Below are 15,252 nucleotides of genomic sequence, written 5' to 3' on the forward strand. Positions count from 1 at the left end.
AAAATAAATCGCATTACACAAATGGACTGTAAATCGCGAGACGAATCTAATGAGTCTAATTATGATGTGATTACACTAATTATACTCATTAGATTCGCCTTGTAGTTTGCAAACGAGATCTGTAATTAGTTTTGTGATTAGTCTATATTTAGTACTTTAAATATTGAAGATTCTCTTCCAAAAACGTAAAAATACAAAATGATCCAAACACACCCTGAAGTCTGAACACTGTAGGTACGGTTGATCTGGATGAGAAATTCCACTGCAATGAAGAGCAAGAAATTCAGACACAATCATCTACACCGTCAGGCTCTTTCGCTGTCGCCTGATATATAAAACCAATAATCACGCGACGGGAACGGCCACCCAACCCTGTCCGCCCGACCCGCCCGGTAAATAATAAATTTCCTCCCCAATTTACTTCCAGCGGGCAGCGGCACTGCGGCAGTGCACCTGCGAGGCTGCGAGGCGCCTGTGTTCTTCTCCCTGGGATCCACCGAAAGATCCAAGCGCAAGGCCACCAAACCAAAACCAAACAACCCCCTCCCGATCTCCGAAGAAACCCATTCTTTTCTTCCGCTCCCGTTTCTTGTACTTCCCTCTCGCTCGTCTTTGATCCGTTTCCCACAAGGGGAGGGAGATTATCGCAGTCCCTGTCACTCCTCACCGCCTCGTCATGGCGTCCTATGCGACTCGTTTGTCCCCGTCGTCTGATTGATTAATCCGAGGGCATGGGCGCCGGGGATACCAGGTGAGCTCGGAAGATCGATCTTGTCCAGGAACTGCGGCTATAAAGCTCTGTTCCCCTCCCCTCCACTTCCTCCTCATGCAAGATGAGCAGCTCTTGATCGCGTAGGGGTTGAGGAGCAGGGCCTCTCGGTTGCGGCTCGGAGATTCTTCCGGGGTTCTCTTTCTCTGGTCTTTTTCCTGCACTTTCCTCGTCTGATATTTATCAGCTTCTTTTACTCCACTTGAGTTGCTTGCTGGCTTCAAAGCGGTAGGATTTTTACTGCAAATAGCCAGCCAGCCAGTCTCTGAGCCGACCTTTTTCCACCACTCCGCTGTACTCAGGCGAGAACAACAACGTCAGTTTGCAGCAGAAGAAAAGGTTCTCCCTTGTATTGAAAGCACACAATTCCCCCCTCTCTCTTCCCAATTGACTCTGTGGGGTGTGGGCTGTGGCTGCCCTCGCTCCCACCACTCGTAGGGTGAGCATAGTGATACAGGTGTCTGCTTGTTGAATCCAGTGTGCGCCACTTCTCCCACAAGCTCTGCGAGCTTGGTGCTATCCTGGAACTGCGTGCCAAAGCTCCGGCACCAATCTTGGATTCTGCTTCAAGGACGGTGCTTCTTGTAGCAAGAAGCCCAAACATTTGATCCAGGCAGCTGCTCGGATCCTTGCGAGAACCAGGCGGCCGGCCATGGTGTCCCGCTCCTACACCAACCTCCTCGACCTGGCCACCGGCGCGGCGGACCAGGCGCCGGCGGCGGCCGCGCTGGGCGCGCTCCGGCGGCGGCTCCCGCGCGTGGTCACCAACTCGGGGCTCATCGACGACACCCCGGCGTCGCCGTCCGTCCCGCCGCGGCCGCGCACCATCGTGGTGGCCAACCAGCTCCCCATCCGGTCCCACCGCCCGGGGTCGCCGGAGGAGCCCTGGACCTTCGACTGGGACGAGGACGCCCTCCTCCGCCACCTCCACCACACGTCGCCCCCCTCGATGGAGTTCATCTACATCGGCTGCCTCCGCGACGACATCCCGCAGGCCGACCAGGACGCCGTGGCGCAGGCGCTCCTCGACACCCACAACTGCGTGCCGGCCTTCCTGCCGCCCGACATCGCCGAGCGCTACTACCACGGCTTCTGCAAGCAGCACCTGTGGCCGCTCTTCCACTACATGCTGCCGCTGTCCCCCGACCTCGGCGGCCGCTTCGACCGCACGCTGTGGCAGGCCTACGTCTCCGCCAACAAGATCTTCGCGGACAAGGTGCTGGAGGTGATCAACCCGGACGACGACTTCGTGTGGGTGCACGACTACCACCTCATGGTGCTCCCCACCTTCCTCCGCAAGCGCTTCAACCGCATCAAGCTCGGCTTCTTCCTGCACTCGCCGTTCCCCTCGTCGGAGATCTACAAGACGCTGCCCGTGCGCGAGGAGCTGCTGCGCGCCCTGCTCAACTCCGACCTCATCGGCTTCCACACCTTCGACTACGCGCGCCACTTCCTCTCCTGCTGCAGCCGCATGCTCGGCCTCTCGTACGAGTCCAAGAGGGGGCACATCTGCCTCGAGTACTACGGCCGGACGGTGAGCATCAAGATCCTGCCGGTGGGGGTGCACATGGAGCAGCTCAAGACCGTGCTCGGCTTGCCGGAGACCGAGGCTAAGGTGGCCGAGCTGATGGAGATGTACATGGGGAAGGGCAGGGTGGTCATGCTGGGCGTCGACGACATGGACATCTTCAAGGGGATCAGCCTCAAGCTGCTCGCCATGGAGGAGCTGCTGCGGCAGCACCCCGAGTGGCGGGGGAAGCTGGTGCTGGTGCAGGTCGCCAACCCGGCGCGAGGGCGGGGCAAGGACGTCGCCGAGGTGCAGGCCGAGACGTACGCCATGGTGCGGCGCATCAACGAGCTGTATGGCGAGCCCGGGTACGAGCCCGTGGTTCTGATCGATGAGCCACTGCAGTTCTACGAGCGCGTCGCGTACTACGTCATCGCCGAGGTGTGCCTGGTGACCGCGGTCCGGGACGGCATGAACTTGATCCCCTATGAGTACATCGTCTCCCGGCAAGGCAACGAGACGCTGGACAGGATGCAGCTGCGGCAGGGGAAGCCAGAGGGGAAGAAGAGTATGCTGGTGGTGTCCGAGTTCATCGGGTGCTCACCGTCCCTGAGCGGGGCAGTGAGGGTGAACCCGTGGAACATCGAGGCCGTGGCCGACGCCATGGAGAGCGCGCTCGTGCTGCCTGAGAGCGAGAAGAGATTGCGCCACGACAAGCACTTCCGCTACGTGAGCACGCACGACGTGGGGTACTGGGCCAACAGCTTCCTGGTGGACCTCGAGAGGACCTGCGAGGATCACGATAAGCGGCGGTGCTGGGGCATTGGCTTCGGCCTGCGGTTCAGAGTGGTCTCGCTCGACCTCAGCTTCAAGAAGCTTTCCTTGGAGAGCATCCTCATGGCGTACCGGAGGGCGAAGAAGCGTGCGGTGCTGCTAGACTACGATGGCACGCTGATGCCGCAGGCGATTAACAAGAGCCCGTCCGCGGAATCGGTGAGGATACTCAACAGCCTGTGCCGGGACAAGAAGAATGAGGTGTACCTCTGCAGCGGGTATGACCGGCGCACTCTCCATGAATGGTTCCCTTGTGAGAACCTTGGCATAGCGGCAGAGCATGGCTATTTCGTGAGGTAATGTGCTGCATCCTGTTCCTGAAGATCATTCTTTTACTCTCGGAATCTCTGTTGCTTACTGTCCCGTTCAATGATTTCTGACTCTCTGAATCTTTCTTTCTTTCACTGAATAAAGGTCTAGGAGGGACTCAGAGTGGCAGACCTGCATCACTGCTGCCGATTGCAGCTGGAAGCAGATCGCAAAGCCGGTGATGTGCCTCTACAGGGAGACGACGGACGGTTCGACTATCGAGGACAGGGAGACGATCCTCGTCTGGAACTACGAGGACGCGGACCCTGACTTTGGCTCGTGCCAGGCCAAGGAGCTCGTCGACCACCTCGAGAGCGTGCTCGCGAACGAACCCGTGTCCGTGAAGACCACCCCTCACTCTGTCGAAGTGAAACCGCAGGTGAAAAAATCTGACGCCTCACCCTCGTTCTTCAAAAATCATCTTCATCTCATCGGCATGCATCTTCTTGTCACAACACAAAACATCGAAATTAAACTCACAAGGGGAAACCATTTTCTTGTTGCAGGGCGTGAGCAAGGGCCTGGTAGCGCGGCGCATGCTGGCGTCGATGCAGGAGCGCGGCCAGTGCCCGGACTTCGTGCTGTGCATCGGCGACGACAAATCCGATGAGGACATGTTCCAGCTGCTCGCCACGGCCCCCTGCGGGGCGTCGCTGGCGTCCAAGGCGGAGGTGTTCGCGTGCACCGTCGGCCGCAAGCCCAGCAAGGCCAAGTACTACCTGGACGACGCGGCGGAGGTGGTGAGGCTGATGCTGGGGCTCTCCTACGTCTCCGAGGAGCTGGCCCTGGCCAACCACCGGGATGAAGACGACGACTCTTCTCTGGACGTGTGGGAGTAGCAGACTAGTTGTAACGATCAATTGGGATTCCTTGCGTTGGCCCACTTGGAGGCTGGAGCTTTCGCCGAGCAGTTAGATGTGTAAATGAGGTATGGTTTTCAGTATAATGCACTGTCAGTGAGTGAGTCTCACGAATGCGGTTTGGATCGAGTGATGCTGTGGTTACTTGCCCAATGCCCAATGATCCTAGTACCTGCCATGAAGGCCTGACTGCTTGTGGTGCGCTGCCAGATAACCAGATCAGTGTAAATGCAGTGGGCGTATCTATCTGAAGTTCCATTCCCCTGAAGATCACAACTTTGCTCGTCTGTCTGAATAACGTCTTGGAATAAATAGCCGTCTGATTGCCTGTCGGTCCTTAATAAGTAGTTTCTACTCATGTGATGTCAGTTATTTGGGAGGGAGCCGGTCTAAGCAATAGTATCACCAAACTTTGGTATAATAACTAAACGAAGGTGCAAGATTGATGAAGCCACATCTTTGAGCGTTGTGACCCCAGAATATACAAAGACGCGCCTCAGCACCTGCCTACCTGATCAGCAAGTCGATTCCCAATTTCTCTGGAAGAGAAAATATTGTTAAATCCACCTCCATCTAAAAAAAAGATAAAATATTTCTAAATGCGACAACCACAAATACTTGTTTCTGTCAATGACACCAATATTGCTACCAAAAACTGCAGAAATTAAGGGGCATACAGATGTTCAGGGTTTCACTCTTCTGAAGAGCACTTCTGCAAAATTTACTTCACATGATACCGAATTCCTCTACTAATTGCATCTATCCTGAAACAATCAGATCTGGATTTTGGTCGGAGCAAGAAAAAACTATCTCAAGTTGCTAACTGCTAAAAGTCGGCTCCTTGTCCGGAGTTCAGCGAACATAGAAACAAGTTGTGAGCTCAGCAGCTGATTATCTCAATAACAAATCAAATCCGGGGGACGTGTTTAGTTCCCAAAATTTTTTGAAACTTTTACAATACTAACTAGGAGTATTAAATATAGACTAATTATAAAACTAATTACACGGATGGACGGGAAATCGCGAGACGAATCTATTAAGCCTAATTAATCCATCATTAGAGGTCGTTTAATGTAGCATGACATTGTCTGATCATTATATAATTAGATTCATTAGATTCGTCTCGTGATTTTGGCCGGGGGTTATGGAATGAGTTTTGCCAGTTATTCACATTTAATACTCTTAATTATTGGTCAAAGATTTTCTTAATTATTGGTCAAACGTTTGAAGTTACTGAAGCATGTGAAAATTTTTGAGAACTAAACAGGGTAGCGTGTGAAAAATTTTGGGAACTAAACAAATGATTCACTAGCATTTCAGCAACTTTAGCACCGGGCATTGGCTGCCACTCAGAGAAGTTCAATCTTGGACATGGTCAGTAGATTGCATACAAGGCCCTTGTTTAGATGCCTTCAAAATTCCAAAATTTTATAAGATTCCTCGTCATATCGAATCTTTAAATGCATGCATAAAGTATTAAATATAGCTAAACAAAATAACTAATTACACAATTTGTCTATAATTTGCGAGACAAATCTTTTAAGCCTAGTTAATCCATGGCGGGACAATAATTACTAAATACAAATGAAAGTGCTACAGTGTTTTACGTCCAAAACTTTATGCATCTAAACATGGGCAAGGTGTTATCGCAACATCTACAGGACTCCACTGACGGTCATACCCGACATCTGATCCGAGATTCTGACCTGCCGATAGCCGATAGCAAACTTTAGTTTGTGTAGCGAGCTAATGTAGCAAATTTTGACCAATAACTAGAGGTACTAAATAAAAACAGTTTACAAAACTAACTTCGCAACTCCTGCACTACTTTGCGAGACGAATTTAATGAAGTCTTTGACCGTATGATTAGAGGATGGCTACTGTAGCATCGCTGTAGCTAATTATCAATTAATTACCACCATTAGAATCGTCGCGCAAAGTTACACTCATCCGTGAAATTTTTTTGTAAATAAACTTCATCTAGTACTCCATGCATGATTTTTTTAGCGCGAATAGCTCAAAGAAACCAAACGGGACTCATGAGATCTCGCGTTGAGATGCAGTGGAGAACTGGAGATGGCTATGGATCTCAGGTCTTGTTACGGCTGCCACTACTTTGATATCATGTCAAGGATCAGCAGGCAACCAGACGCTCTGCCTGGTCCACTCACAACGGTGCCTCAGATGTCGTGTTTGGGAAAAGGGAAATTGGATGTCCTGAAGTTTAAAAGAGACTCTGAATTTCAAGTAAGTTCTGAATCGGAAATCTAATTCCATGCGCGACCTAAACGGCGGCGCCCCCTCGGGTTGGGCGCACGTTGCGCGGCGCGTGGCGTGTCGGGGCGGCGCAGGCACGACGGCGCTTCGTGGCCGACGGCGACGGGTCGGCCCCGTCCCTTTCTGGCCGGCGGATGGGCCATGCCGCTGCAGGCTTGCGGCCAGTAAGGGCGGGCTGTGCGCAACGTGCATTATTGGAGCTCGAGTGTTGAGATCAGTTGTGCCCGGCGAGCAGCAATTGGGCTGGACATTTGATTGCAGCCCACAATGGCTGGCAATTGGACGGAGTACACGCACGCGGATTTCACCCTCGGTCCCGTACGACAACAAACATTAGTACCGTACGGTTCTGTCACGCACAGGAAACCAGGCTCAAGTATGCGCGAGGAAGCCCACACATCGGGGTTGGGAGACGGTGATGGTCCTTGAGCCAGCGCTGTTAAAAGCGCGGCTTTGGTTGGGTTGGACTAGGAGGAGGAGTGGGCCTAGCTCTCTCGGCCCATTCCGATGAGGACACAATTCCGCCCGGCCCCTCCCATATGTCGTGGGGAAGCGACTGGCTCGGCCCAGCCAACGTTAGGATAGGGTGATGGTCCTTGAGCCAGCGCTGTTAAAAGTTGCGGCCTTGGCCTTCCGCCCGGCCCCTCCCATGTCGTGGGGCAGCGACTGGCTCGGCCCAGCCCATCTTCCAACCCCACCCCCCCTTTTTTTTGTTTTTTGTTTTCCTTCGGCTTAGCTACTGCAATTTCGAGCCCCATGGTACACCCGCGACCAAAAACTCGGTCCAACCGTCTCGATCGGACCCGACGACCCGACCCAACCAGCTCGCGTCGTGCTACTCGCGGCCGGAAAAAATTGCAATCAGGACTGCAATACACGGATCCCTCGGAATTTGCCACTCCCAGTAAATAGCATAGTGGGACCATTTATACCTGTGACCAATAGCAAAACTACGAATACGAATGTTTGCCGTCCCATTTAGGGAATTTCTCTCGCGGCCGAACCCTAACCCACCGCCGGTCCGCCGCCCCATCCGCACTGCCGGTCGGCCGGCCCTCCTCCCGGGGCGCCGCGGCCGTATCATCCTCGCCGCCGCCCGAATCCTTGCTCCGCACCACCGCCTGCATCGCCCTCGCGGCTCCCGGGCTCCGCCTGCGTGGTCACCGACGGCGCCATGGATGCTTCCAAGGTGCTTCTTCTGCTTTCCATTCCCTCTCCTTCACTCGTATCTTGGTTGGATGCTCTCAAATTTATTATTCAAACCGGCTGCACACCCCAATCAGGATATGTTTGTTGAGAATTTTGTGAGTCTCTTCATGTAGAACAACAGCTTAGTCTTGTAGAGGATGGTGAAACATAAATGGCCGCTGGCTTTCTATGTTCCAAAAGCAGAAGAACTTATCATCGTCCGTTAATTCAAAGGTTTCGTTGATATTAACAACCCTACAGGATTTGAGCATGGGACACCATTTCATTCTTAGTATATTCTTTGTAGCTGTTCGATTTGACCTTACTGCTTAGTAAGCTCTGATGGTTTATTTGATACCTGATATGAACTATTGGTAAAGTTTCTTTGGACAGAACAAAAAGCTCAAGGATGTGGAGATCAGTTTCCCAATTGTCTATGGAACCATTTCTTTCTGGCTTGGTAAAAAGGCAAGCGAGTAAGTGTTTGCTTCTGAGAATACTTTTATTCAGTTATATTTTCACAGAATGCTTCAAAGCTGTTGTTATAGTGAAATGTAGGTATGATTTCAGCTTTATATGTTTACCTGTAGTGAATAAGGTCTAATGTCCATGTGTATGCATTCATTCAATCTTAGGTACCACTCTCACAAGTGGACTGTTTATGTCTGTTCGGCAAACAATGAGGACCTGAGTGTCATAGTTAAGCGTGTGGTGTTTTAACTTCACCCAAGTTTCCAAAACCCGACAAGAGTTGTAGAGCAGCCACCCTTCGAGTTGTCTGAATCTGGATGGGGACAGTTTGAAATAGCTATAACCCTTTATTTCCACAGTGATGTCTGTGAGAAGTGCTTGGATCTGTAAGTTGCGCCTTTTGTTTTCAAAGTTGTTTTCCTTTTCAGCAAGTAGATAGATAATTATACAAGTGATGTAGGTTTCATCAGCTTAAGCTGTATCCGGAAGAAGAAGCCGGACCTCAGTCAACCAAAAAGCCAGTTGTTGTGGAAACATATGATGAAATTGTCTTCCCTGAGCCTACAGAGGCCTTTTTTCAACGTGTGCAAAATCATCCAGCAGCTAACGTGCCCAGACTCCCTCCTGGCATTACCTTGCCTCCCTCAAATATGTTTCTTTGTAACTTGTATTCCTTTATTTCGCAGTAGGAAATGCCAAACTAGCACTATTAACTACCTGTTATCTAGGCTCTATGGAAATTGTTCCATATGAAAAGAAGCGTGGTGACACTAAGGATCATCATTTGAGCCCGTGGTTCTCGAATTTCTCTGAGGCAGATGAGCTTTTAAAACTAGCTGCGGCTCAGCTGCAGGTGAGACTTATAGCTGGCAGCAGTTGTCCTTATTTCTTATGTGCATAGAAATGGTAGGTATACTGCGTGAATGCCTTCTTACTTTCGATGAACACCCACCAGCTATATATGGAAGCTTTAAAAGGTTTACGAAACTATCCTGTCTGTTTGGAGAGTTTTCTCCTCTCCTATTACTTCCAGTTGGTAAATATGCCCAGGAAAGAGCTGAGGGATCTAATTAAACATCCTCTCGTTTTCTAGTTATCTGCTACTCCCTCCGTTCCAAATCATAGGTCTTTTTGGCATTTTCAGATTCATAGTTTTTGCTATGTATCTAGACATAGTAATATAGTATATTTCTAGGTGCATAGCAAACACTCTAAATCTAGAAAAGCTAAATATAATTTGGAATGAACGAAGTACTGCTTATTCCTTCTAACATCAGACTTTTGTGAGCAAACAAAATTTTAATGCTTTTCACATTGGAGGGCATTGCACAGATAGCTTTCATTTCAGTTACATTTTTACTTGTACAATTTATAGTATATTTCTAGGTGCATAGCAAACACTCTAAATCTAGAAAAGCTAAATATAATTTGGAATGAACGAAGTACTGCTTATTCCTTCTAACATCAGACTTTTGTGAGCAAACAAAATTTTAATGCTTTTCACATTGGAGGGCATTGCACAGATAGCTTTCATTTCAGTTACATTTTTACTTGTACAATTTTGCCAAAAAAAACTTATATTGACCGCGTTGGGTTTGTATGTGCATAAATAATTAACTGGGGAAAAACAAAAAACCAGTGATTTGACATTGTAATCCACTCGTCAGGTTCAGGCTCACATTGCCAAGCTGAGAACGCAGTTAAGCATGATAGAAGGAATGCCCCATCAATCAAAAGTTCTTTCTGGTATGTAAAGTTGATCTTTTTTTTTGGATTGTTATGCCGATGGGTGGTGATGAACTTCAATATATCTTATGTTCAGGTCCTGGACAACAGTTTGGGCACATCTGATGTAGCATATGCTTCAACGTGAACGTACTTGGTTCATTGGTAAGTTATTCCAGTTGGATATTCATAATTTTAGATTAGAGGAACTTAAGATGTTCAGATATATTGTGCCTGAAACACTAAACATAATGACATGAAAAATTAGGTCGAAAAGTAGAGCATACCAATGAATAGGCATGGCCACGCCACAGGGATGCATCAACTTTCAGGACCATGGTTATCACATTGGACAAAAAAGAACGATACAATTGGATTTCCACAATCATCAAAGGTAGTTGGGGCCCTGAAACTTGTATCACTTTGATGATATTGGAAATCCAATTGTATCGCTCTTTTTTGCCCAATGTGATAACCATGGTCCTGAAACTTGGTGCATCACTGTGGCTGGCCATGCCCATTCACTGGTATGCTTTACTTTTCGACCTTATTTTTCATTTCATTATGTTTAGTGTTTCAGACAATATATATTTGAACATCTTAAGTTCCTCTGATCTAAAACTGTGAATATCCAACTGAAACAACTTACAAAAGTACCCAGGCTATAGCTTCTTTACTAAACTGCATTGATGTCGCTGTGGCTGAGGTGTATACGAGCGCCCAAGGTTGTATCTAGTCGCATACATAACACACTAAGGAATCATCATACATGGATGATGCATTTGACTAAAATTCTACATACATTTTGCGTAGAGAAGTGAGGAATGTTGGGTCTACTTTGCCAATATGATGGCTGCGATTTATCTGTTGGTTTTCTTTTAGATGGATAAAAAAACAAAAAATTACCTGCTGGCCGCTTCTTCTCAATATAAAACTATACAGATAAAGGAATACAAATTACCTGTTGGTTCTAGTTGATTTTTCTTTCTTCTTGATAATTATTTATTACATGTTATTTCTTTTCCTTTCAGGCTGAAAATGACAATAGAAGTCTATTATCTAATCTCTAATTTGGCATTGTTGTTGTGGTTCAGAAGTGTGTGCTTATTGCATCGTATTGTGTATTGAATGCATTATAATGTCTAATTGCAACGATGTAGGAGCGTGGCCAGTGCCCGGACTTCGTGCTGTGCATCGGCGACGACAAGTCCGATAAGGATATGTTCCAGTTGCTCGCCACGGCCCCCTGCGGGGCATCGCTGGCGTCCAAGGCGGAGGTGTTCACGTGCACCGTCGGCCGCAAGCCCAGCAAGGCCAAGTACTCCCTGGACGACGCGGCGGAGGTGGTGAGGCTGATGCTGGGGCTCTCCTACATCTCCGAGGAGCTGGCGTTGGCCAACCACCGGGATGAAGACGACGACTCTTTTCTGGAAGTGTGGGAGTAGCAGACTAGTTGTAACGATCAATTGGGATTGCTTGCGTTGGCCCACTTAGAGGCTGGAGGTTTCGCCGAGTAGTTAGATGTGTAAATAAAGATAAAATATTCCTAAATGCGACAACAACAAATACTTGTTTCTGTAAATGATACCAATATTGCTACCAAAAACTGCAGAAATTAAGGGGCATACAGATATTCAGGGTTTCACTCTTCTGAAGAGCACTTCTGCAAAATTTACTTCACATGATACCAAATTCCTCTCGTAATTGCATCTATCCTGAAACAATCAGATCTGGATTTTGGTCGGTGCAAGAAAAAACTATCTGAAGTTGCTAACTGTTAAAAGTTGGCTCCTTGTCCGGAGTTCAGCGAACCTAGAAACAAGTTGCGAGCTCAGCAGCTGATTATCTCATTAACAAATCAAATCCCTATCTTTTGGGGCGAAATAACAAAGGATTTCAGCAATCTTTAGCACCGGGCATTGGCTGTCACTGTGACACCCCGGCCTATATTTAGTACAAGAGAAGTTGAAAATCTCTCAGATGAAACAGAAGAGTTATGCTCTAGTTCCTTTTTCCCAGATTTATGTGACATTTATCTGGAGTTATCAGCAGTAATGGAGTTTTTCTCTCTTCCTTGACCTTACCAATCTGTGTTTCCCCTTTGCCCCAGCTCAGATGTCGGCAGAACAAAAAGACCTTGGAGACAGTGCAATGGGTGATGGTGAGAAAACTTGCCCGTGTTGCCAATTCTATGGCGTTCCTTGTCGTCAAGTTCGTGCGACTGAAGATGAAGCCACGACTAGGAGGAACCAGAGGTTGTTCTCCAGTACAAAGAGGAAGAGGTCTCATCAAGAGCAACTAGCAGAGGATTCCCTTTTCCTTGATTCTCCCTCGGTCGATGAGCTACAGACCATCCAGAAGAGAAAGGATTCTGAGTACTCTAGAGATACACAGGTCGAGAATCAAGCTCTCTATGATTATGTTGATGGGTTGACTATCACTATGAAGGTGATTCAGCCACGTGGCTGCAAGGAGTCCAAAAAGCAAGCAGCAGAAATAATGCAAGATGAGATGTTAAGTTCACAGGGAGGTCAACCAAGTAGCGTCATACACCTCCACCGCAAGTGCTACAAATGCGGACAAAAAGGTCTTTATGCCAAAAGTTTTCCTCAGAATCAGCTGTCACCAGTAGCACCAGTCCAGGACCTTTCAACAATCCCACGTACCAGTGGTGACAAGACCCACCTTATTTCCGGGGACTTCTCCAAGCAAGATGATCAGAATGATCAGGCTCAGCAGCAGGTGATACCAGAGTGCAGTGATCGTACGAAGCATGAGCAATCCAAGAAGGGATCCAAAGAGTATCGCCAGGGTAGAGTTCACCATGTGTCTGCAGAAACCATTTGGGATGATAGTCCAGTCATTCTTGGTATGCTTCCAGTAAACTCTTTCCCAGCCTCAGTGTTGATAGACCCTCGTGCAACACATTCATTCATTAGCATGCAGTTTGCTGCTAAGCATGAGATATTGAAGCTTCCCATGAAGAAGAGAATGGTCGTCAAATCATCAGAAAAAGAACAGATCTCTAGTTACTTATGTCCTTGAGTCAGCATAAGGATAGGCGAGGCAACTTTCCTTGAGAACCTTATTGTAATGGAGTCAACAGGAATCGACATCATTCTTGGTCAAGACTGGTCAGTTCGAAACAAACTTGTGATGCAGGGTCCAGACCTCGTTAGGAGAGCAAATTGAGCATGAGGTTCAACATACGTCCAACTCAAGTCATGTGGGTAGGAAAATCTGACTCAGTAGCGAGTAGAACTAAATCCCATCCTTGTTTCTCTTTGCTAGCTAGCCCAGAATCTCGGGACGAGATTCCTGTAAGGGGGTAGGATTTGTAACACCCTAATCTAAATTTCAGTATTTATTAATAAATTTAATTGACTTTATTTATTTTTCTAGGATTTAATTTGTTTGGCCCTGCATTTATAATTTATTTTTGCTTCATAAAGTAATTAAAATTTATTTTTAGGCCTAACATGTTTGTGCATTCATGCTGGAGCATTGTTTTATTTGTTTGAGTGCTAGAGTTGAATTCAAATTTAAATTTGAATTCAAATAGTTTGAGTGTGGTTGGAAAATAGAAAAGAAAAGGAAATGAAACCCACCCGGCGGCCCACCAGAACCCCTCCCAGCTCGGCCCAGTGCTGCAGCCCAGTTCTCCGCCACCGCCTTTTTAAATGCGCCCCGCACCCCCCTAAACCCTATCCTCACCCCATTTTCCCCTAAGCACCAGCGCCGCCGGCATAGATCATGGCGACCTCCTGCATCGCACTCTCCCCCTCACGCCTACACGTCGCCCTGCATCGCCGGCACCCCCAACCTCCACGTGCTCCTGACTCTGCGCCAATCTCCTGCTCGCGAGGCACAGAAGGCCAAGCGCCCAGGCCTCCCTGCGCCCCTGTTCCCCGTCCGGCGCCCCCCTGCAGAGATGGCCAGCGTGGCGCGCAGCTCTAGGCAACTGCGGCACGAGGCCAGTGCCTCCTCCCTGCCATGCATGCAGAATGGGTGAGCAGCCAGCCGTGCATGCTCCCTGGAAAAAGGTGCCTCATGCATGCGTGCGCCCCTTCTGCCTCCAGGATGAACAGAGCCACTGCCTCTCCTTCCGAGATGACGTTTGGCCGCCAACGCTGCATCCCGGTGCAAATATGCTATAAATCTCAAGCTCTCCTAGTTTTTGTGTTTTAGCTCCGTTTTTAGCATTATTTATATCCACGCGATCGTTGTAACGCGTAGAATAGTTCTAGAATAGTTTTGTGCGCTGTTTTCATGTATTGATGTACTGTTTCTTAGTTTTTGTTAATGTTTGCTTGTATGCTTATCGTTGTGCATTGTTTTGGCCATGTGTTCGTGAGTAGACGTTGATCCATCTGAGGAGCCTCAGTACCAGTACCCGGAGCAGCCGTCTTCCGAGCACTTTGAGCAGCAGCCAGAGCAGTACGAGGAAGGCAAGTGTAACATGAACAACCTATCACCTTTAAATACAATTTCATACTGCATTTTAATACTGTATGCCTATAAGGACTGTCCTAGCCACTTTATATCCTTTATATATACCTTTGGGTTGCATTTTGGTTAGTTGTGCTAGGTTGCTGCGCTATAACACACTCTGGTCCTTTTTAATTAATTTGATTAATGGTTTACTTGAACTTAATTCTGAGAGTGGCACTCTGTGTGGCTTGAGTGGCTCACTTCTCGTTAAAAGATGTTTTTTAGAAACATGGTTTAGGGGGCCAGCACGGTGCTTACTGCCTGGTTGGCCACTCTCCATAAGGACCGGTTCATAGAGCGACAACCTGGGACAACAGCGCTACCACAAGGCTAGAATGGGATAGACTTGGCGTAATAACTAGATCTTTTTGGTTTGGAGTAACTTACCTGCGGGGCAAGAGTAGTAAGCTTCAATGGTCCCTGCTCCTCCGGCTTGGTCTGTGCTTGGATTGCGCTCCTGTGCTTGTACCCCCGGAGGTGGGCCCCATCGTCGCCGACCTAACTCTCGCGGTTACGCCTTACCAACGAGATTCTTTCTAAAGGCCTCGTAGTGAGTCGCTGGCCATCTCACCTAAGGAAGTGTGATGAACAACTGGCGTAGCTCACGACTTGTGGGTAAAGATGTGCAACCTCTGCAGAGTGTAAAACTGGTATACTAGCCGTGCTCACGGTTATGAGCGGCCCAGATCCTCCTTTTGATTAGTGAAGTTATCTCCTTCCGACGAGGGAGGTGCTTCTCGGGGTTTACCTTGGTGGTTTGGTTTTGGTATGGTTCTCAGTAGTAGTGTAATTAATTCTGATTAATTACTATGTAACTGGGT

At 48.4% G+C, this 15,252-nt stretch overlaps 2 protein-coding genes across 2 annotated transcripts; both read left to right on the plus strand.

Annotated features, from left to right (window-relative positions):
• The first annotated feature begins 368 nt into the window (after positions 1-368).
• On the plus strand, positions 369-4,611 carry LOC120692778 (alpha,alpha-trehalose-phosphate synthase [UDP-forming] 6-like). Its single transcript, XM_039976163.1, has 3 exons — positions 369-3,406; positions 3,525-3,798; positions 3,926-4,611. The coding sequence occupies exons 1-3, from the start codon at positions 1,422-1,424 to the stop codon at positions 4,256-4,258; spliced, it is 2,592 nt and encodes an 863-aa protein (XP_039832097.1). The 5' UTR covers positions 369-1,421; the 3' UTR covers positions 4,259-4,611.
• Positions 4,612-7,488: 2,877 nt separating this feature from the next.
• LOC120689342 lies at positions 7,489-11,644 on the plus strand. Its single transcript, XM_039971630.1, has 5 exons — positions 7,489-7,745; positions 8,138-8,220; positions 9,883-9,961; positions 11,101-11,258; positions 11,553-11,644. The coding sequence occupies exons 1-5, from the start codon at positions 7,519-7,521 to the stop codon at positions 11,642-11,644; spliced, it is 639 nt and encodes a 212-aa protein (XP_039827564.1). The 5' UTR covers positions 7,489-7,518.
• The last annotated feature ends 3,608 nt before the right edge of the window (positions 11,645-15,252 follow it).

This window comes from Panicum virgatum, chromosome 9N, assembly GCF_016808335.1.
Source record: "Panicum virgatum strain AP13 chromosome 9N, P.virgatum_v5, whole genome shotgun sequence".
NCBI classification, from domain to species: domain Eukaryota; kingdom Viridiplantae; phylum Streptophyta; class Magnoliopsida; order Poales; family Poaceae; genus Panicum; species Panicum virgatum.